At 42.0% G+C, this 18,791-nt stretch overlaps 1 protein-coding gene and 1 non-coding gene across 2 annotated transcripts in view; one reads left to right on the top strand and one right to left on the bottom strand.

The window, feature by feature from the left end:
* Positions 1 to 18,151, bottom strand: part of SELENOI (selenoprotein I) — a 45,826-nt gene extending 27,675 nt beyond the window's left edge. The window contains exon 1 of the mRNA NM_001075257.2: positions 18,008 to 18,151. Within this exon, the coding sequence (NP_001068725.2) occupies positions 18,008 to 18,064 (57 nt within the window). The 5' untranslated portion in view covers positions 18,065 to 18,151. The remainder of the gene's footprint in view (positions 1 to 18,007) is intronic.
* On the top strand, positions 2,861 to 2,984 carry MIR2284Y-1 (microRNA mir-2284y-1). Its single transcript, NR_107727.1, has one exon. It is a non-coding gene; the product is annotated as a microRNA mir-2284y-1 (primary transcript).
* Positions 18,152 to 18,791: the final 640 nt, after the last annotated feature.

Here is an 18,791-nt window from a genome sequence, read left to right on the forward strand (position 1 = left end):
ATGGGGCAAAGATGGCCAAGTACAGCCAGATTTCTTTTTACTCAAATCAGCTTTTATAATATTACAATGTGGCAGCAGAAACTTCTATATTGCTTTCAAGTGCTCACCTACTATGCAGGATAATAAGCACCCTGTGCATTCACACACAGACCACTCAGGCAACCTCCTTCATCACTCTCAACTAATGACAATCTTGCTGCTTCACCTTCTACACCATTACTAATGCACTAACCAGTGCTACAATCTTGGGAAGTTACTTAAATCCTCTTAGTTTTTTCACCTATAAAATTAGGATCAAAGTTTTACCTCAAATGATTGCCATAAGGATTAGATAAACTAATACCATACATGAAGCACTAAGAAGAGTACCTAGCCCACAGGAAGTGCTGTATATATAAGCATTATGTGTCCTTAAGAGTGTTTTGAGCACCAAAAGAATGACAGATCCCTTCACAGCAGGAAAATGGATTCCTTAAATAAACAAAGGAAGAAAAGAACAGGTTACATTATATTCAAAGGTATGCCCCAACTGTTAAGCTATTTAGTAAAACTTTGAAAAATTCTAACAAAATATCTGTATCAGTTCAGTTCAGTCGCTCAGTCGTGTCCGACTCTTTGCGACCCCATGAATCACAGCACACCAGGCCTCCCTGTCCATCACCAACTCCCGGAGTTCACTCAAACTCACGTCCATTGAGTCAGTGATGCCATCCAGCCATCTCATCCTCTGTCGTCCCCTTTTCCTCCTGCCCCCAATCCCTCCCAGCATCAGAGTCTTTTCCAATGAGTCAACTCTTCGCATGAGGTGGCCAAAGTACTGGAGTTTCAGCTTTAGCATCATTCCTTCCAAAGAACACCCAGGGCTGATCTCCTTTAGAATAGACTGGTTGGATCTCCTTGCAGTCCAAGGGACTCACTCTCAAGAGTCTTCTCCAACGCCACAGTTCAAAAGCATCAATTCTTCGGCACTCAGCTTTCTTCACAGTCCAACTCTCACATCCATACATGACCACTGGAAAAACCATAGCCTTGACTAGACGGACCTTTGTTGGCAAAGTAATGTCTCTGCTTTTCAATATGCTATCTAGGTTGGTCATAACTTTCCTTCCAAGGAGTAAGCGTCTTTTAATTTCATGGCTGCAATCACCATCTGCAGTGATTTTGGAGCCCCCCCAAAAAAGTCTGACACTGTTTCCACTGTTTCCCTATTTAATTATGTAATATTTTAAGAGTCATGTTGATGACTTATTCATCAGAGATACACATACTGGAGTGCCTGGCATGTAGGAAGCACTCACTACATTCAAAGAAGAAGGGATACAAAATTGGTAAGGAACAATTCTCATCCTCAGGAACTGGGAATATTACCTAATTTAACAAGCTGACATTTAAAAGATGGCATACTAGTCAAATGCTTGAAAAAAGTTTCAACTGTGTTTTATACTTATGTTCAGTATGACTATAAAATAAGTAGTAAACACTTTATGTGATTTAAAAAAAAACATCATTAAAGATCAAAATTTCTTCCTGAATTTTTTTTTTTGCCCCACTCCGGATCTTCCTTCCCGCCCTGCCCCTGCAACTTTAGCGCCCCTGAATCCCGCTCTCCTCCTGAACATTTTATAGATATGCAGGAAATGTTTCCCACCAGTGTTTCAAGATTCAAAAGTGAGATGGAGCAAAAACTAAATAAATAGAAATCATTTAAAATACTGCTCACAAAGAGTCAGCTAGGAAGTCAAATGTTTATTCAACAGAACCCATGTCTGAGTGCCTCCACTTCTCCAACTCATTTGGACAAAATGGGATAACTTAGAAGAAAATGATGAAGAACTCTGTTCAGAGCGAGAAGCTTTGCAGCTGCACCCAGACTCTCAGAAGAAGCCCTCCTTACATGAATATTACGGTTTGTGCTAAAATCAACTTCTACTTGCACAGTTCTCTACAGTCTACAAAGCTTTTCCACATAACAGATACCATGACATCTGAACCTCTGCAAAATGAATGTGACTGCAACTGAGAGGACTACCTGAATTTAAGTTTACAGACTGAGGACATAAAACCATCATGAACCCCGAAAGCTGCCGAAGACAAAGTGGGAGGGCCCTGGTCTCAGGGCCCTGGTTTCACCAAGGTCGGAACCCAGACCCACATGATGTAGCCAGCAGGTCACATAAGCGGGAAAACCAGACATTTCAAGTCTACCACCTGCTGCAAAGTACAAAAGTTGAAAAAAGTCCAAATTAGAAGAACACAGTTCAGGACATCACACAAATAGTTAATACAATGTACAGAGTACAATGCTTAATTCAAATGTTTGCTGAATGCATCTCATTCAGCAGCTTTCCATAATTCGAACTTGGATCTAAAAGGTCATTTACTCATAGTATTTTGATTAGAAAAGCTCCTCTATAAATTTGGAGTTTTACCTCTAAATCTCTATTTCAGGGGAACAGTAGAAGTATGAAAAGATTACAAAACTCAATACAAAATGGTGTCTGCCTAACTGGATTTTTTACATTTAATAACAGCTGGTAAGCTCAAGTATAGCGAGAAAATTTAATATGAGATTACAAAAGGTAGCCAACAATAAACCTAAAGAGTGCTCTGCGGTTCAGCCTTACACATTTGAGTATTTTTTCAAGGTCGCATATCACCTGGTATAAACAAAGAAACTCAAAACTGTCTTGTGAATCAATAGGAGGAAAGAAGAATGAGTCAAACCTTTCATATGCCTGAACAATACACAAAATGTAAACTTTTAAAGGTGCCAAACTAGATTCAGTTAATGCCTGTCAAATATATTTTTATTTTCTATTGGAATGATGTTTTGGTAGACACCAGAATATCTGAATCAGGTAATAACCCCTGTTAAGGCCTGCAGAACTTGCTTGATCTATTGGGTTGGCCAAAAAGTTCGTTCGGGTTTTTCCTTAGTCCCAAACTAAGTTTTTGGCCAACCCAATACAATCTGTTGGGCTTCCCTGGTGGCTCAGACAGTAAATAATCCACCTGCAGTGTGGGAGACCTGGGTTTAATCCCTAGCTTGGAAGATCCCCTGGAAGAGGGCATGGCAACCCACTCCAATATTCTTACCTGGAAAATCCCCATGGACAGAGGAGCCTGATGGACTACAGTCCATGGGGTCAAGAGTTGGACACAACTGATCAACTAAGCACAGCACAGCACAAAACAATGTTAGGCCAGACAAAGCCAGTGCCTTGGAGAAACGCTTGCAAACCACAGCCTGAGTTTGAGAATCATTCCAAGGCAAAATCTCAGAAATCCAACAGTTCAGGAGGCATGTAGTTCTCACGTGCCTGACTCTCACCTACGTGAGAGGTGAAAGTCATCAGGCCTCTTTACATTTTTTAATTTCTGGCCATGCCTCATAGCATGTGTGATCTTAGTTCCCCCACCAGGGACAGAACTCATACCCCCTTGCAGCAGAGTGCCAACCACTGGACCACTAGGGAAGCTCCAGGCCTCTTTTTAAATGCTTCTGGTTACCAAAACACTCATTACTTCTAAAAAGACCCCAATCCAATGTTAAAACAATTTTTCTACACGATAACAAAATCCTCCCCTCGCTCCATACTTCCTATCATGTTTTCAATTTCCCTTACACAGCTAAACAGATAAGGTTCTGATTTTTCTTCCAAACAATAATGCTTTCCATATTTGAAGATGGTTCTCCTTGTCGCACTAAATCTTCTCTTCACCTGGTTAAAAAATCTCACATTCATTGTGCTGCTCCTCTCTGGTCACAGTTTCATTCCCCTTCATCATCATAGTCAAGTTCTCTAGACCAGAAGTTGGAAAACTTATTCTGGAAAATGCCAGAAAATCTAAATATTTTAGGCTTTGCAGGCCATATGGTCTCTGTAATAAATACCCAACACTGCCACTGAAGCAGAAGGAAATCACAGAAAATAAGAAAACAAATGGGCATGTTGTGCTAAAACTTCATCCCCAAAACAGCGTGTCTGGGGGCTTTAGTCTGACAACCAGTGCTCCATTCAATCCATTTTGTTGTTAAATCAACACAAAAGTGTGATTCAGAGCAAAAGGAACATTTCAAGTGGTGCATGAGTACAAAGAAGGTGCATTAGCCCTTCTTCCTCAATAACTTATTTCTCAAACAGGTGCTCAACACTGTATTAATTTCCCATGGAAACAAAGTCATTCTGCAGACTTAGACACAATTTCAGTCACCTGAACTTCTCTGGCCTTTCTTATACAGACTGCAAAGCCACCTTTCTCTACATTCATATGAAGCTAATTATTGGATTCTAAGTGTAAGACCCTACATTCACCATTTAAACACTTCATCCTGCTAGAGATCACTCATCTTTCTGATCTCCTTGGGGGTCAGACTCAGTAATCCACATACTAACTATGCACCCCCAAATTCTTAGCATGTAAAGCTGGGCTTCCCAGGTGGCTCAGTAGTAAAGAATCTGCCTACGAAGCAGGAGACATGGGTTCAATTCCTGGGTGGTTCAACCCCTGGAAAAGGAAATGGCAACCCACTCCAGTGTTCTTGCCTAGAAAATCCCAGGGACAGAGGAGCCCGCCAGGCTAGTCCATGGGGTCAGAAAAGAGTCAGATGTGACCTAGCAACTAAACAACAAACAAAACTGTCATATTAGCAATGACTTCATCTAAGTCTCTATAAAAATGTGGATCAAGGTTGAACTTCTAAACAGTCCCCTCAAGATTGCTATTCACACATTTAGTCATTTTTATTGGGTATAGAATTCTGTACTGTCACCAATGGCAATTAGTCAACCTTGCTCACAAAGAAGTCTTAATGAAATCCAGAATGACCTTAGATAATATTTTGTCAAATATTCGAAAGTTGCAAGACTTTTTTTCTTTTTACTTCAGTACAAGTCTGGAAATAAAGCAGGGTTCATTATTCATTCATTTATTAAGTCAACAAATATGTGTGACTGAGTACCTGTGACTGTGCCAGGCACTGTGCTAGGCCGCCAGAAAGAGTGTGGTGAACAAGACCAAAATGTGTCCTGTGTTCACCAAGCCCATAGTCTAGTGTGAGAAAGACAGTAAGCAGGAAAACAAGTCATAATCATAGCTGTGATCAATACCATGAAAAGCAATAAATGGGGTGCTGTCCCAGAGGACCAGGAATGTGTCTAAGGTGCTCAGAAAAAGCTTCTCTGAGGAGGGGACACTAAAGCTGAGTCCTAGAAGATAAGACAGGTAAAGAATGTACAAGATAGGACAGTGAGTCAAACAAAAGTGAGACTACTAAAGAGAAGATACCGTTGAAGACTGCATTTATATGAATTTCAAAATCAGACAAAATTAATTTATGGCAAAAAGAGATCATAATAACAGTCTGATGAGAGGGACTAAATGGGGGCCCTCTGAGGTGCTAGAAATAATTCTGTTTCATGACCTGGGTGAAGGTTACATGGGTATGCATACGTGCAAAAATTCATTAAATTATATACTTAAGATCTGTGCATTTGTATATAATTTATACCTTAAAAATGAGAGAGATAATAAAGAATATATGTGTCACAGTATGCACGTGTGTATGTGTGTATGTGCATGCAGTTTATAGGTAAAAATTGGGAAAAAGGGAGGGTACATGCCAAGACACCTTCTAAAGCAGAGAATAAAATGTGGGAAGACCACAGAGTGGAGGAAAGCCACTCCACAGCTCAGTGAATGAACAAGGAAGAGTGGTATGAAATGACACTGGAGACATGGGCAGACAACACCCAAAAGGTCCACAGTGAGATTTATTTTATCATAAGCCCGATGCATGTCCTGATTATATTTTTAAAGGATCACAAAGGCAGCAAAAGTGCAAAACAGTTACAAGAGTGCTACCGTATACCAGGCCAGTGGCAATTATTGGTTAGGCTAGAGCAGTACAAGACTCTGAACTACTTCTAAAATATGCTAGTAAGTGCCCGTTTTTGAGAAGGACATTAGAAATGTGAGTCTCCTCTTAATTTCAAAAGGAAATTGGCTCCAGCAAAAGGAAAACTATGGAACCACTTCCTGGTACAGGTAGTGTATTTTAAATCTCTTCTGTAAACTGATAAGAAAACTGATGAACCGACACATCTCTTTGCACTAAATGCAGAGCTCTGAACAACTTATTAACCAGACTGAGGCTAGTGTCCCATCTAGTATCCTTGCTTTGTCTTCTGAACAATATAAGGAAGAAGTCTCTAACTATCAAATGATTGCCTGTCTTTACCCACTTGAAAAATAAACTTTACACCTATAAAACATATTTTAGTTAACCACAGAACTCCATGAAGTATGGACTGAGTACAAGCTAATAATAGTTCATAAACTGCACTGATTGTTAATCATTTCAGATGTAAGCAAGCTCAAACTGATGTTTCTGACTTTTTAAAATTACTCTCCAAATTCCTGACTTCTAAATCATCCATGATTTTAGGAATAAAAAGCAGGACAGTCACAAAGAACCACTTTTGGTCCCCAACTGGGTTCACTATATTAAACTGTTTACTGCTCATACCAACTTTCCAGATCTCTCTTAAATGAAAGAAACACATTATCATCCTTTCTTAAGAACTCAGGGAAGAGAAAAGAAATGTCAAGTTTCTTCTCTCAAGTGTCTGTGTGGTATTAATATGGTATGGAGGTCAGTCACCTGCTGAGGGGTCTCAGGACTCAACCATGTTTAGCTGTAAGTCTCTATGAGGACAGGATCCGTTGTAGTCAACATGTGCTCTACCAATCCCACAGCAGATTTCTTTAGCAATGGCATCCCAAGCCTCTGGGCAGTCACTTAAGCACAAAACATAAAACAAAAGATCCCAATTATTAAAAACTGTTAGTCACTCAACAAATATGAAGGCAATCAAAAGAACTACCTTCACATACAAATGTGGGACTCACCAGACAGTTGGCATTTTACAGTAACAGTTAAGAGAAGGGAGACGGCTTCCCAGCCTGATCCTGTCTGCATCTGTCACACAGTAGGAGCTCAATAAACAAGGTGAAGGAGAAAAGGAAAGATATATACATTTGAATGCAGAGTTCCAAAGAATAGCGAGGAGAGACAAGAAAGCTTTCCTCAGTGATCAATGCAAAGAAATAGAGGAAAACAATAGAATAGGAAAGACTAGAGACCTCTTCAAGAAAATTAGATGCCAAGGGAACATTCCATGCAAAGATGGGCACAATAAAGGACAGAAATGGTATGGACCTAACAGAAGCAGAAGATACTAAGAAGAGGTGGCAACAATACACAGAAGAACTACACAAAAAAGATCTTCGTGACCCAGATAACCACGATGGTGTGATCACTCACCTAGAACCAGACATCCTGGAGTGCGAAGTCAAGTGGAACAAAGCTAGTGGAGGCGATGGAATTCCAGTTGAGCTACTGCAAATCCTAAAAGATGATGCTGTGAAAGTGCTGCACTCAATTTGCTAGCAAATTTGGGAAACTCAGCAGTGGCCACAGGACTGGAAAAGGTCAGTTTTCATTCCAATCCCAAAGAAAGGCAATGCCAAAGAATGCTCAAACTATCGCACCACTGCACTCATCCCACACAGTATTAAAGTAATGCTGAAAATCCTCCAAGCTAGGCTTCAGCAATACGTGAACTGTGAACTTCCAGATGTTCAAGCTGGTTTTAGAAAAGGCAGAGGAACCAGAGATCCAATTGCCAGCAACTGCTGGATCATCGAAAAAGAAAGAGAGTTCCAGAAAAACATCTACTTCTGCTTTATTGACTATGCCAAAGCCTTTGACTGTGTGGATCACAACAAACTGTGGAAAATTCTCAAAGAGATGGGAATACCAGACCACCTGACCTGCCTCCAGAGAAATCTGTGTGCAGGTCAAGAAGCAACAGTTAGAACTGGACATGGAACAGACTGGTTCCAAATCGGGAAAGGAATACGTCAAGGCTGTATATTGTCACCCTGCTTATTTAACTCATATGCAGAGTACATCATGAGAAATGCTGGGCTGAATGAAGCACAAGCTGGAATCAAGATTGCTGGGAGAAATATCAATAACCTCAGATATGCAGATGATACCATCCTTAATGGCAGAAAGCAAAGGAGAACTAAAGAGCTTTTTGATGAAAGTGAAAGAGTTTAAATTGGCTTAAAACTCAACATTTAGAAAACTAAGATCATGGCATCTGGTCCCATCACTTCATGGCAAATAGATAGGAAAACAATGGAAACAGTGAGAGACTTTATTTTGGCAGTGCTCCAAAATCACTGCTGATGGTGACTGCAGCCACGAAATTAAGATGCTTGCTCCATGGAAGAAAAGCTATGATCAACTCAGATAGTACATTAAAAAGCAGAGATATTACTTCGCCAACAAAGGTCTGTCTAGTCAAAGCTATGGTTTTTCCAGTAGTAATGTATGGATGTGAGAGTTGGACTGTAAAGAAAGCTGAGCACCAAAGAATTGATGCTTTTGAACTGTAGTGTTGGAGAAGGCTCTTGAGAGTCCCTTGGACTGCAAGGAGATCCAACCAGTCAATTCTAAAGGAAATCAGTCCTGAATAGTCATTGGAAGGACTGATGTTGAAGCTGAAACTCCAGTACTTTGGCCACCTAATGTGAAGAACTGACTCACTGGAAGAGACCCTGGTGCTGGGAAAGATTGAAGGCGGGAGAAGGGGATGACAGAGGATGAGATGGTTGGATGGCATCACCAACTTGATGGACATGAATTTGAGTAAGCTCCAGGAGTTGGTGATGGACAGGGAAGCCTGGTGTGCTGCAATCTATGGAGTTTCAAAGAGTTGGACACATCTGAACGACTGAACTGAACTGACACATCTTTGAATGTTTGCACATATGGATGAAAAAATACAAACTACTCTGCATGTTTACTTAAGTGGCAATATACAATGACTCCATCAGTGATGAGAGAAACAATTTTCCTCTGGAAACTAGTTCACAGCAACTTGTCACTTCACAAGGGAAGTTGCTCTTACTCTCCCCCTATTAATAATACCATGTCTCCATTTGTATGTATACAGTCTCCAAAGTACAATTATACCTGTTCTCTTATTTGATATTATAAGATAAATAAGGTAGATTATTCCACCCTATTTTACAGATGAAGAAACTATAAAATTCAGGGATTAACAGCTAATAAGCAGGAAGGCCTAAACTATAAATCCTTTATGAGTCATCTTGGAACATTTTTGTGAAATGGATCACTTTGTTTTAAACCAGACTATCATCTCCTGGCCCAAACACAATCATGGGCTACTTATTGATAGCTCCAATATACTGAAATTGTCATTAACATAATGTCCATCCTCCAATACATCTTTTTCTGTCTTCCAGTTGGTGGCAGACATATTCTAAGGTAATTAATCCCCAATGAGTCAAACTCTTTATACAAATTATACAAATAATCAACCCCTTCCCCTTCACTGTTAATTCACTCTCTTGATGGTGGAACCTGTGACCTGCTTCTCATTGGCAGAATACAGTGAAGGTGACTGATGTCACTGCTTTGATTGAGAGAATATTATAATTTCTTTTTTTTTTGGCCATGCTGAGAGGCATTTGGGATCTTAGTTCCCTGACCAGGGATGGAATCCAGACCCTCTGCGTTGGGAGTGCAGTGTCTTAACCACTGGACCACCAAGGAGGTCCCAAGAAAACATTATACACAATGGTGATGAGATGCCATTTCCATAATATAATTTATTACCTAGGACTCCATTTTAACAGTTTGAAGAAGAGTTTCCTGTTGACCTTACAGAAGCAAACAGCAATGACATGAAGTGCCTATGGTGACAGCCATGTGGCCAGAAAAGTGGGAACTTCTAAGAGCCAAGAGCCTTGGCCCAACAATTAGAAAGAACTAAATTCAGCCAACAACCACATGAGCCTGAACGAGGACCCCGAACTCCAGATGAGAACACAGCGCCAATGACGCTTGCATGGCAGGCTGGTGACACATAAGCAGAGAAGCCAAGTCACTGGTGCCCTGACTCACAGAAAAGTGGGAGCCAATAAATGTGTGTTGTTTTATACCACCAAATCGGTGATAATTTGTTACCCAGCAATAGAAAACTCATACCCAATACTGAAAGCACTACACCACCCTCTTTTCTAGTATAAGAGATACCCTGAGGCCCCTATCCACAAAATCAAGACTACCTGATGCTTGAGAGCTAACATATGAACATTACAGTAATACAGCTTCTTACTTCTTTACATTCATTTCTTGGTTTATTAACTGCTCTTCAATACAATGGAATATTCCTTTGATGAGGTGCTTCTCAAAATGTAGCTGCCAAACTGAGTGCAAATTCTTGCACCCTTCCCTTAACACACAGAACCTGACAGCCTGGAGGTGGAGCCAGCAATCTGTCTTTTAATAAACGCTCCAGGTGATTCTGAAACACTCTCAAGTCTGAGGACCACTGCTCTGGTGAAAACAAACATGAATGCCACTTCTGCCAATTCCTCAGCTGAAGGACAAGCCACATCATCAGCTTAGTGCTCAGAATACTGGAGTGGGTAGCCGTTCCCTTCTCCAGTGGATCTTTCCAACCCAGGGATAGAACCCAAGTCTCCCACATTGCAGGCAAATTCTTTATCAGCTGAGCCATCAGAGAAGCCCCAGAATACCGGAGTGGGGTAGCCTATGCCTTCTCCAGGGGATCTTCCCAACCCAGGAATTGAACCCAGATCTTCCACACTGCAGGCGGATTCTTTACCAGCTGAGCTACAAGGGAAGCCCTAACCTCCTGATAGTGACTTCAAATACTGCACTGCAAGCAAAGACAAGGTATAATGAAATTCAGCAGGTATTCACTAAATGCAAGGCACTGTCCTAGTAATAATCTACTAAGAAAGAAAAACACCAAATCTAACTGAAAATGAAAAAAGGGGAGGCATTATATTAACCCTAGGACAGAAATTCAAAGTTTCTAAAAGTACTTTTCATGGATCACAACCTTGTTGTGGCAAAGGGGCTTGTGTAACTCAATGAAGGTATGAGCCACGCTGTCCAAGGCCACCCAAGACAGACAGGCCATAGAGGAGGCTCTGACAAATGTGTCATGCAAGGATGGTCACAATGACAGACAGAAATGCCAAGGACCTAACAGAAGCAGAAGAAATTAGGAAGACGTGAAAAGATCACACAGAAAAACTGTACAAAAAAGGTATTAATGACTCGGATAACCACAATGGTATGGTCACTCACCTACCACCAGACATTCTAGACTGTGAAGTCAAGTGGCTCTTAGGAAGAATTACAAAGCTAGTGGAGGTGACAGAATTCCAGCCAAGCTATTTCAAATCCTAAAAGATACAGATGTTAAAGTGCTGCACTCAATATCTCAGCAAATTTAGAAAACTCAGCAGTGGCCACAGACTGGAAAAGGTCAGTTTTCACTCCAATTCCAAAGAAGTGTAATACCAAAAAATGTTCAAACTACTGAACAACTGTACTCATTTCACATGCTAGCAAAGTAATGCTCAAAATCCTTCAAGCTAGGCTTCATCAGTACGTGAACCAAGAACTTCCAGATGTATGAGCTATATTTAGAAAAGGCAGAGGAACCAGAGGTCAAACTACCAATAATTGCTGGATAATAGAGAAAGCAAGAAAATTCCAGAAAAAACATCTAGTTCTGCTTCGCCGACTACATTAAAGCCTTTGACTGGGTAGATTACAACAAACTGTGGAAAATTCTTAAAGAGATGGGAATACCAGACCGCCTTACCTGCCTCCAAAGAAACCTGTATGCAGGTCAAGAAGCAACGGTTAGAACCGGACATGGAACAACGGACTGGTTCCAAATTGGGAAAGGAATATGTCAGGGCTGTATATTGTCACTCTGCTTATTTACCTTCTATGCAGAGTACATCATCTCTGCATCCTGTCTGAAATCACAAGCTGGAATCAAGATTGCTGGAAGAAATATCAACAACCTCAGATATGCAGATGACACCACCCTAATGGCAGAAAGTGAAGAAGAACTAAAGAGCCTCTTGCTGAAGGTGAAACAGGAAAGTGAAAAAGCTGGCTTAAAATTCAACTTTCCAAAAGCTAAGATCATGGCATCCAGTCCCTTCATTTCATGGCAAATAGTTGGGGAAAAAGTGAAAACAGTGATAGACTTCTTGGGCTCCAAAATCACTGCAGACGGTGACTGTAGCCAGGAATTTAAAAGATGCTTGCTCCTCAGAAGGAAAGCTGTGACAAATCTAGACAATGTATTAAAAAGCAGAGACATTACTTTGTTGACAAAGGACCATACAGTCAAAGCTATGGTTTTTCAAGTAGTCAATTGGACCATAAAGAAGGCTGAGCATCGAAGAACTGATGCTTTCCAATTGTGCAGGAGAAGACTGTCGAGAGTTCCTTGGACTGCAAGATCAAACCAGTCAATCCTAAAGGAAATCAACCCTGAATATTCATTGGAAAGACTGATACTGAAGCTGAAGCGCCTATACTTTGGTCACCTGATGTGAAGATCCGACTCACTAGAAAAGATCCTGTTGCTGGGAAATATTGAAGGCAAAAGAAGAGGGCGACAGAGGCTGAGATGGTTGGATGGCATCACTGACTCAATGGACATGCTGCTGCTGCAGCTTCAGTCATGTCCGACTCTGTGCGACCCCATAGATAGCAGCCCACCAGGCTCCCCCACAACGGACATGAGTTTGAGCAAACTTGGGGAGATAGTGGAGGACAGGGAAGTCTGGAGTGCTGCAGTCCATGGGGTTACAAGAGTCGCAAGACAATTAAGACAATTAAAACGACTTAATAACTGAACAACAAAAGTACTTTTTATCAATACAAGACTTTAAGAACTGCACCCACAAAGAACATGACTCATTGGGCAAAGAGATGCCATTTCCATGAATATTGTCATTTACATCTGCTGACAAGTCAGACAGGTGGTGAGAGAAGATCGGAGAAGAATTAGAACAGTGAGACAAGAACAAGCAGGTCGCAATGACCTTGCTTGATGACCACGTTTCCTTGCTAGACTTTATCCATAATAAACGAGAGATGAGGAGATGAGACAAAAGGAGGGACTGTCTAGTGAAGGAAGCTGAAATCCTCGCTAAGGACTCTGGATATCAAACACATGAAAAACACGTGGGAGGCACTACGGATGCTCAAGGAGGAGACTGGTGTTTGAAAAAATTTACTTACTCTTCCTTAGCTACAACATCCTTCCTCTTGGTATAACCTTCTGGCACGGGAGTACATGTATATATGCTATATGCCAATTAGTGTTTACAAGCAGAGAAGTACAATTGTCAAGGGCAAGGAAGTAAACTTACCTAACTGCATTTATTAACAATATCTGTTTGCTTCTTTGTCCATATGCCACCTAACTGAGTTCCTTGAGGGCAGGAATTCTAGCCTAGCTTAATTTTCCAGTTGCAATGCCGTGTCTGAGCCAGGGCAGGCCCTCAATAAGTGCTTACTGGACAAACAAAACGAAACTGCATGAACTGGTAAGGGTGCAGGCCAGATTCCAGTTCTTTAGCACGACCATCAAGATGTAGGAAGCCTTTCTTTTCCACCTGAATTCACAATTACCAAAGTTCCTGCAAATGGGCTATTGTTTACAGCCAAGTTAATTAATTACCATGATAGCAGAAACCAATTCGTCATAAAATTATAGCCTTGATACCAAACAAGGTATTTCACAGAACACTTTCTCTCTGAAGCAAAATGATACAATTTGAAACTAGCTGCTACACTATCAATTAAAACTAAGCCTTCCTTAGGTCAGATTAGGTAAACCACAATAGAAGTTTCACCCTTAGATAAGTGGAAACATTCTTCAAGGCAAGATAGGATAGAAGAGAGCAGGAAAGATAAGCCTGCTGCTGCTGCTGCCGCCTCTAAGTCGCTTCAGTCGTGTCGGACTCTGTGCAACCCCATAGATGGCAGCCCACAAGGCTCCCCCATCCCTGGGATTCTCCAGGCAAGAACACTGGAGTGGGTTGCCATTTCCCCCAATTCATGAAAGTGAAAAGTGAAAGTGAAGTCGCTCAGTCATGTCGGACTCTTAGGGACCCCATGGACTGCAGCCCACCAGGCTCCTCCGTCCATGCAATTTTCCAGGCAAGAGTACTGGAGTGGGGTGCCATTGCCTTCTCCAAGATAAGCCTGGTGAGAGTGAAATCCCTCAACACAACTGTTTAAAGGTACATTAATAAGCAACCGAGAACAATGGTGATTTATTTTCACATTCAAAATATGAAAGTATCCTTCCAGTTTCCTGGAAATGCACAGCTCCATTTTACCATACTTCCAAATGGTTTTTATTCTTGTACATTTTCATTCCTTCAATAAATATCTGTCAAATGCCTACACTGTTCATGTGCTAGACCTTGGTCATGTGCACCAAGAGAGCTGTAGGATTTGCCCTCCCAGAGCTCATATCCCAACAAAGAGGGTGGACACTCAACAAATTATGCAACTGTTTAATAAGGCTGGGGAGACATAACAAGGAACACAAGTGTTAAGAGAGCATGTAACACTGAATTCATCCCATGCTTCCTTCTGCCCTCAAAATCAACTGCCTTAACACTTTCTTACTACTGAAACCTAATTACTACTCTACGTGTGCACCCCTTTCAGGAGTTATTCTGAATAACGGCCAGGTTTTCAACTGTAGCTCTCAGATGTACCTCTGGGGAAGATAAATTAAACTGGTTCAAAAGTAATTCTTCCACCAGCTGCTTTGATAATATAAATTTTTCTCTACATCTCTTTGCTTTAATATACAGAGTCACGTCAAGGAATAAAAATCTCTCTTTTGAGTGTTTTGAGTCTTCACCCATTTATGGGATGATCTTCTTCAAAAGCTGTTTTAATTCAATAAGCATTTACAAAAAGCCCACATAATGGAATATGTGATCTTCAGGAAGAAAAGGTCTCCAGGTATAATTTACATTCCAGGAAAACAGACCACACAGATTTTTTTGCCCTCTGGAGTCATATTTTTTAATATGAACACAGTACTGAGTAAAGAACCTTCTGCTAGAAGAAGTTTATAAATTTGTGCCATGCAATCCCCACACCCACTTTTTTAAAGTAAGTCTCATTATAACTAAAAGAAGATCAACAAATTATGTTTTAGTGAACACTGGATGTTTGCTAAATTGACCTTTGCTTTCCAGAATGATAGGAAATCTGCTGTCGGGGACAGGAAGTGAGTCAGATAACAGAAGGAGGAAAAATAGGAATGGAAAAATCACACTAAAATTTCCTATAAACTAGGAAATATAAATCTAGGAAAGACTGCTTATTTAAAAGAAAAAAAAATTAGATTCCCTATCACAGACACTGTTGCAAATAAAACAGTTATTTGGTTGGCACTTACCAGAAAGCCAGATTCTAGAATGGAAGAAAAAATTTTTATGTCAATATTTACAGTGCAAAAGAGATAACGAAAGGGGAAAACAAGAGGTATCTGGGCTAATAATCTTCTTCAGTGAAAGCCTCGCACTGGGTTAAATTTCGACTTAAAATTTTCAGACAAGTCAGCATCTCAGTTCAAAACAGTATGACATAATATTGCTCAAAAGCAGAGGAATGCACTATGTCCCTTACAGTTATTCCAGTTTGACAAGATCCACTGTGATTTTTCTGTTACTCATTCCACAAATGTTTACTGGATGCCTATGCACAGAAGTAATGGGGAGACACCTAAAGAACTAATCTCATAGAGGAGCAGAGGGTGCTATAAGAGCATACTTGAGAGGTATGAGATATTTAAGGAATGCTTCTCTGAGGAAGTAACATTCAAATTAAGAAGTGAAGATGAGAGACTTCCCTGGTGGTCCAGTGGTTAGGATTGCAATGCAGTGGTTAGGCTGCAATGCAGGGGATGAGGGACCAGAGACCTCAGTTCCCACATGCTGAGGAGCAACTAAGCCCTGAAACTGGAGATCCTACACACCACAACTAAGACCCAATGCAGCCAAATAAATGAATAAATAAATGTTTTTTAAAAAGATGTGAAGATAAACATAAATGGCGAGCTACATTCCTGGCAGACATAGCATTACTTGAAGATCTGAAAAAAAGGAAATGGGAGAGATGGCAACTGATGCTGGCAAGAATAGAGAGAGCCATGACATGAAGCTGATGACACAGACAAGGGCCAGATCACAGAGCCTTGCAGATCATGTTCTAGATTTGAGGACTTCATTCCTAGAGCAAAGAGAAGACAGTGGAGGATTATAAGCAAAGGAGTGATGTGACCAGATACACACTTTTTTAAAAAGATCATTATGAAGCAGAGAAAAAGGACTGGAAGGGCAAAAGTGGATGTTAGTAAGCAATCAAATCAAGCAGTATTTAACTGTAACCCAAAGTAGAAAATAAATATTCATGAACTCATATGCATATAAGTAAATCACTGAATAAATATACATTGGGGAGAAACGATAACTCTTCCATGCAGAAGTCCAAATAAAATTACATCAATATTCTGCCCTCAAGGAGGTGAAGTATAACTCTCCACCCCTTAAATGAGGTCTGGATAGCGACTTTCTTCCAAAGAGATTAACTTTACAAGGAGAAACCTGACAAACACTACCTCAGCAAGGGAATCAAAGTCACCAACAGTGATTAAGTCGCGATGATGACATGTACTCTTAGGACAATGAGAAAGGCACTTCAACACCATAATCCTGTCTAATCATGAGAAAAACATCAGACAAATCCCCGTTGAGGGGCATTCTACAAAATGCCTGACTGGAACACCTCAAAACTATCAAGGTTATCAAAAACAAGACTAAGAAACCATCATAGCCAAGAGGAGGCAACTAAATGACAACTAAATGTTATGGATTATGGATGAGAGCCCAGAACAGAAAAAGAACATTGGGTGAAAACTAAGTATGAACTTCAGTTAATAACACTGTGTAAGTATCAGTTCATTTTAATTGTGACAAATGTACCATAAGATGTTAATAACTGGGAAAATCGATGTGGGGTATATGGGAACTCGGTACTACTGTCACAATTTTTCTGCAAATCTGTTCTAAAAACCATTCTAAAATTAAAAGATTAAAGTATATGTGGGGAGAGTGGTAGTGGAGCCATCTTTCTCGTTTAGGCTAAAATGACGGAACTTACAGGACCTGGTGATTCACCGGGCTCGTGGGTGGGGTAAAGTAATCAGTAGTGAAAGCGGCACAGGTAGCAAGGATGAAAGGTTACTGCCCAGATTTCGGGCTTAGACGACTGACTGGAGTCATTCGCTCATTAAGGGAGCAGTGGAGAAGAACGTTACTTGAAGGAAAGATAACGACCAGAAGGTCCTGGAGGCCCATTATGTACCAGGCGCTTTCCAATGCTCATTTTGCAAGGTAAAAACTAGTATTTAGCCCAACGCCAAATAAATTAGATTTGGGTATCAGATCCGGTATCAGGTTTACATGAGCTCCAAAGCCCGCGCTCTTTTCACTACACAGTTCCAGGTTCTGCCCGTGCACATGTACCGGCACTGGCCGCCCAGGCGCCTCTTTTCTGGGAGTGGAAGCGGGTGCATCTGCAGTACGGCCCCAGTAGTCACTCCCCTTCCCCGGGCCTCATCTGCCAAGAGATTCTCTCCATCGCCGAAATTGAATGCAAAAGAGGCGGGTAAAAGCTTCATTAAAATAAAGACAAGACACCACAGAAGAGAACTGCATCACCTCTCAAGGAACTAAAAATAATAATAACGAAGTAAAGAAGCCAAGGGAATTCTCCCGCTCCACTCTCGTGCAGCGGTCCCCTAAGGAAAAAGCAATCCCCCGGGAGGGGGCCGAATCGGAGCGGCGGGCCTAGGATGCTCCCATGCTCCCCGACCCCAAATCCCCAGCACTCGGCAGGACCCCCGGAGAAAGTGCCGCCAGTGTGCCCGGAGCCACGCGGCACAAGGTGACACAAACCACGCCGGCCTCTCAGGCGCCTAGGAGAGGCCGGGACCAGCAGGGCAAGGGGCGTCCGCGGGGCCCGCGCTACCTTGTACTTATCAAAGCCAGCCAGCTGCTCCGGGCTCACGTATTCGTAACTTGCCATGACGACCCGAACACGAGCGCCCAGTCGGCAGCGACTCTCCACGACGAGATAGGAAACCAGGAGCACTACACCGGCTGGGCAGGACTGAGAGGACCCGGGAGGGCAAAGAAGCTACAAGAGCCACGCTCCGCCCACCGCGCACGCGTGCCCGCCCCCGCCACTTCCGCCGCCTCTCAGCGCGCAAGCGCAATCCTCACTTCTCCCCGCCCACCGAGGGAGGGGCGCTAGCAAGCTCACGCGGGGGCCCCCCCCTCACCGTCTCAACCAATCAACATGGACCTGGGACCACTAAGTCCCACCTTCTAGGCCTCCTCGTCGCTTTATTCGCTAACGTCAAAATTGGTGAGTTGAGGTAAGGCAAGAGGGGAGGTGAAAGGTAATTTCCCAGGAGGCCTTGCTCTTCGTCCCTGGGGAATGCAGGTGGTATGGTGGCGTCTGTGCGTGGGTAGAGATTTGCGGGTACAGTTTTAGTCTCGGGGGACAAGGTAGAATGGTTGTGTGCGAATCAGTTCAGGAGTTCCTCAGAAAAGAGGACTTAGTCCTCCTAAGTCGTAAAGTAAAAGCAGAAAAAGCAGCTGTGCCCAGCCCGCTTCCAGCTCGTAGCGCGGTATGCGGCACGCAGTGACTTAATGACTGTGACTTGCTGTAGAGAAGCCGGTGAGAGGCTGTTTGCAGTTGGTAAAGGGGCGTGAAAGGGCGTTGGAGACAAGCCCCTTGGGTCTGCGTT

Source organism: Bos taurus, chromosome 11, assembly GCF_002263795.3.
Source record: "Bos taurus isolate L1 Dominette 01449 registration number 42190680 breed Hereford chromosome 11, ARS-UCD2.0, whole genome shotgun sequence".
Lineage (NCBI taxonomy): Eukaryota > Metazoa > Chordata > Mammalia > Artiodactyla > Bovidae > Bos > Bos taurus.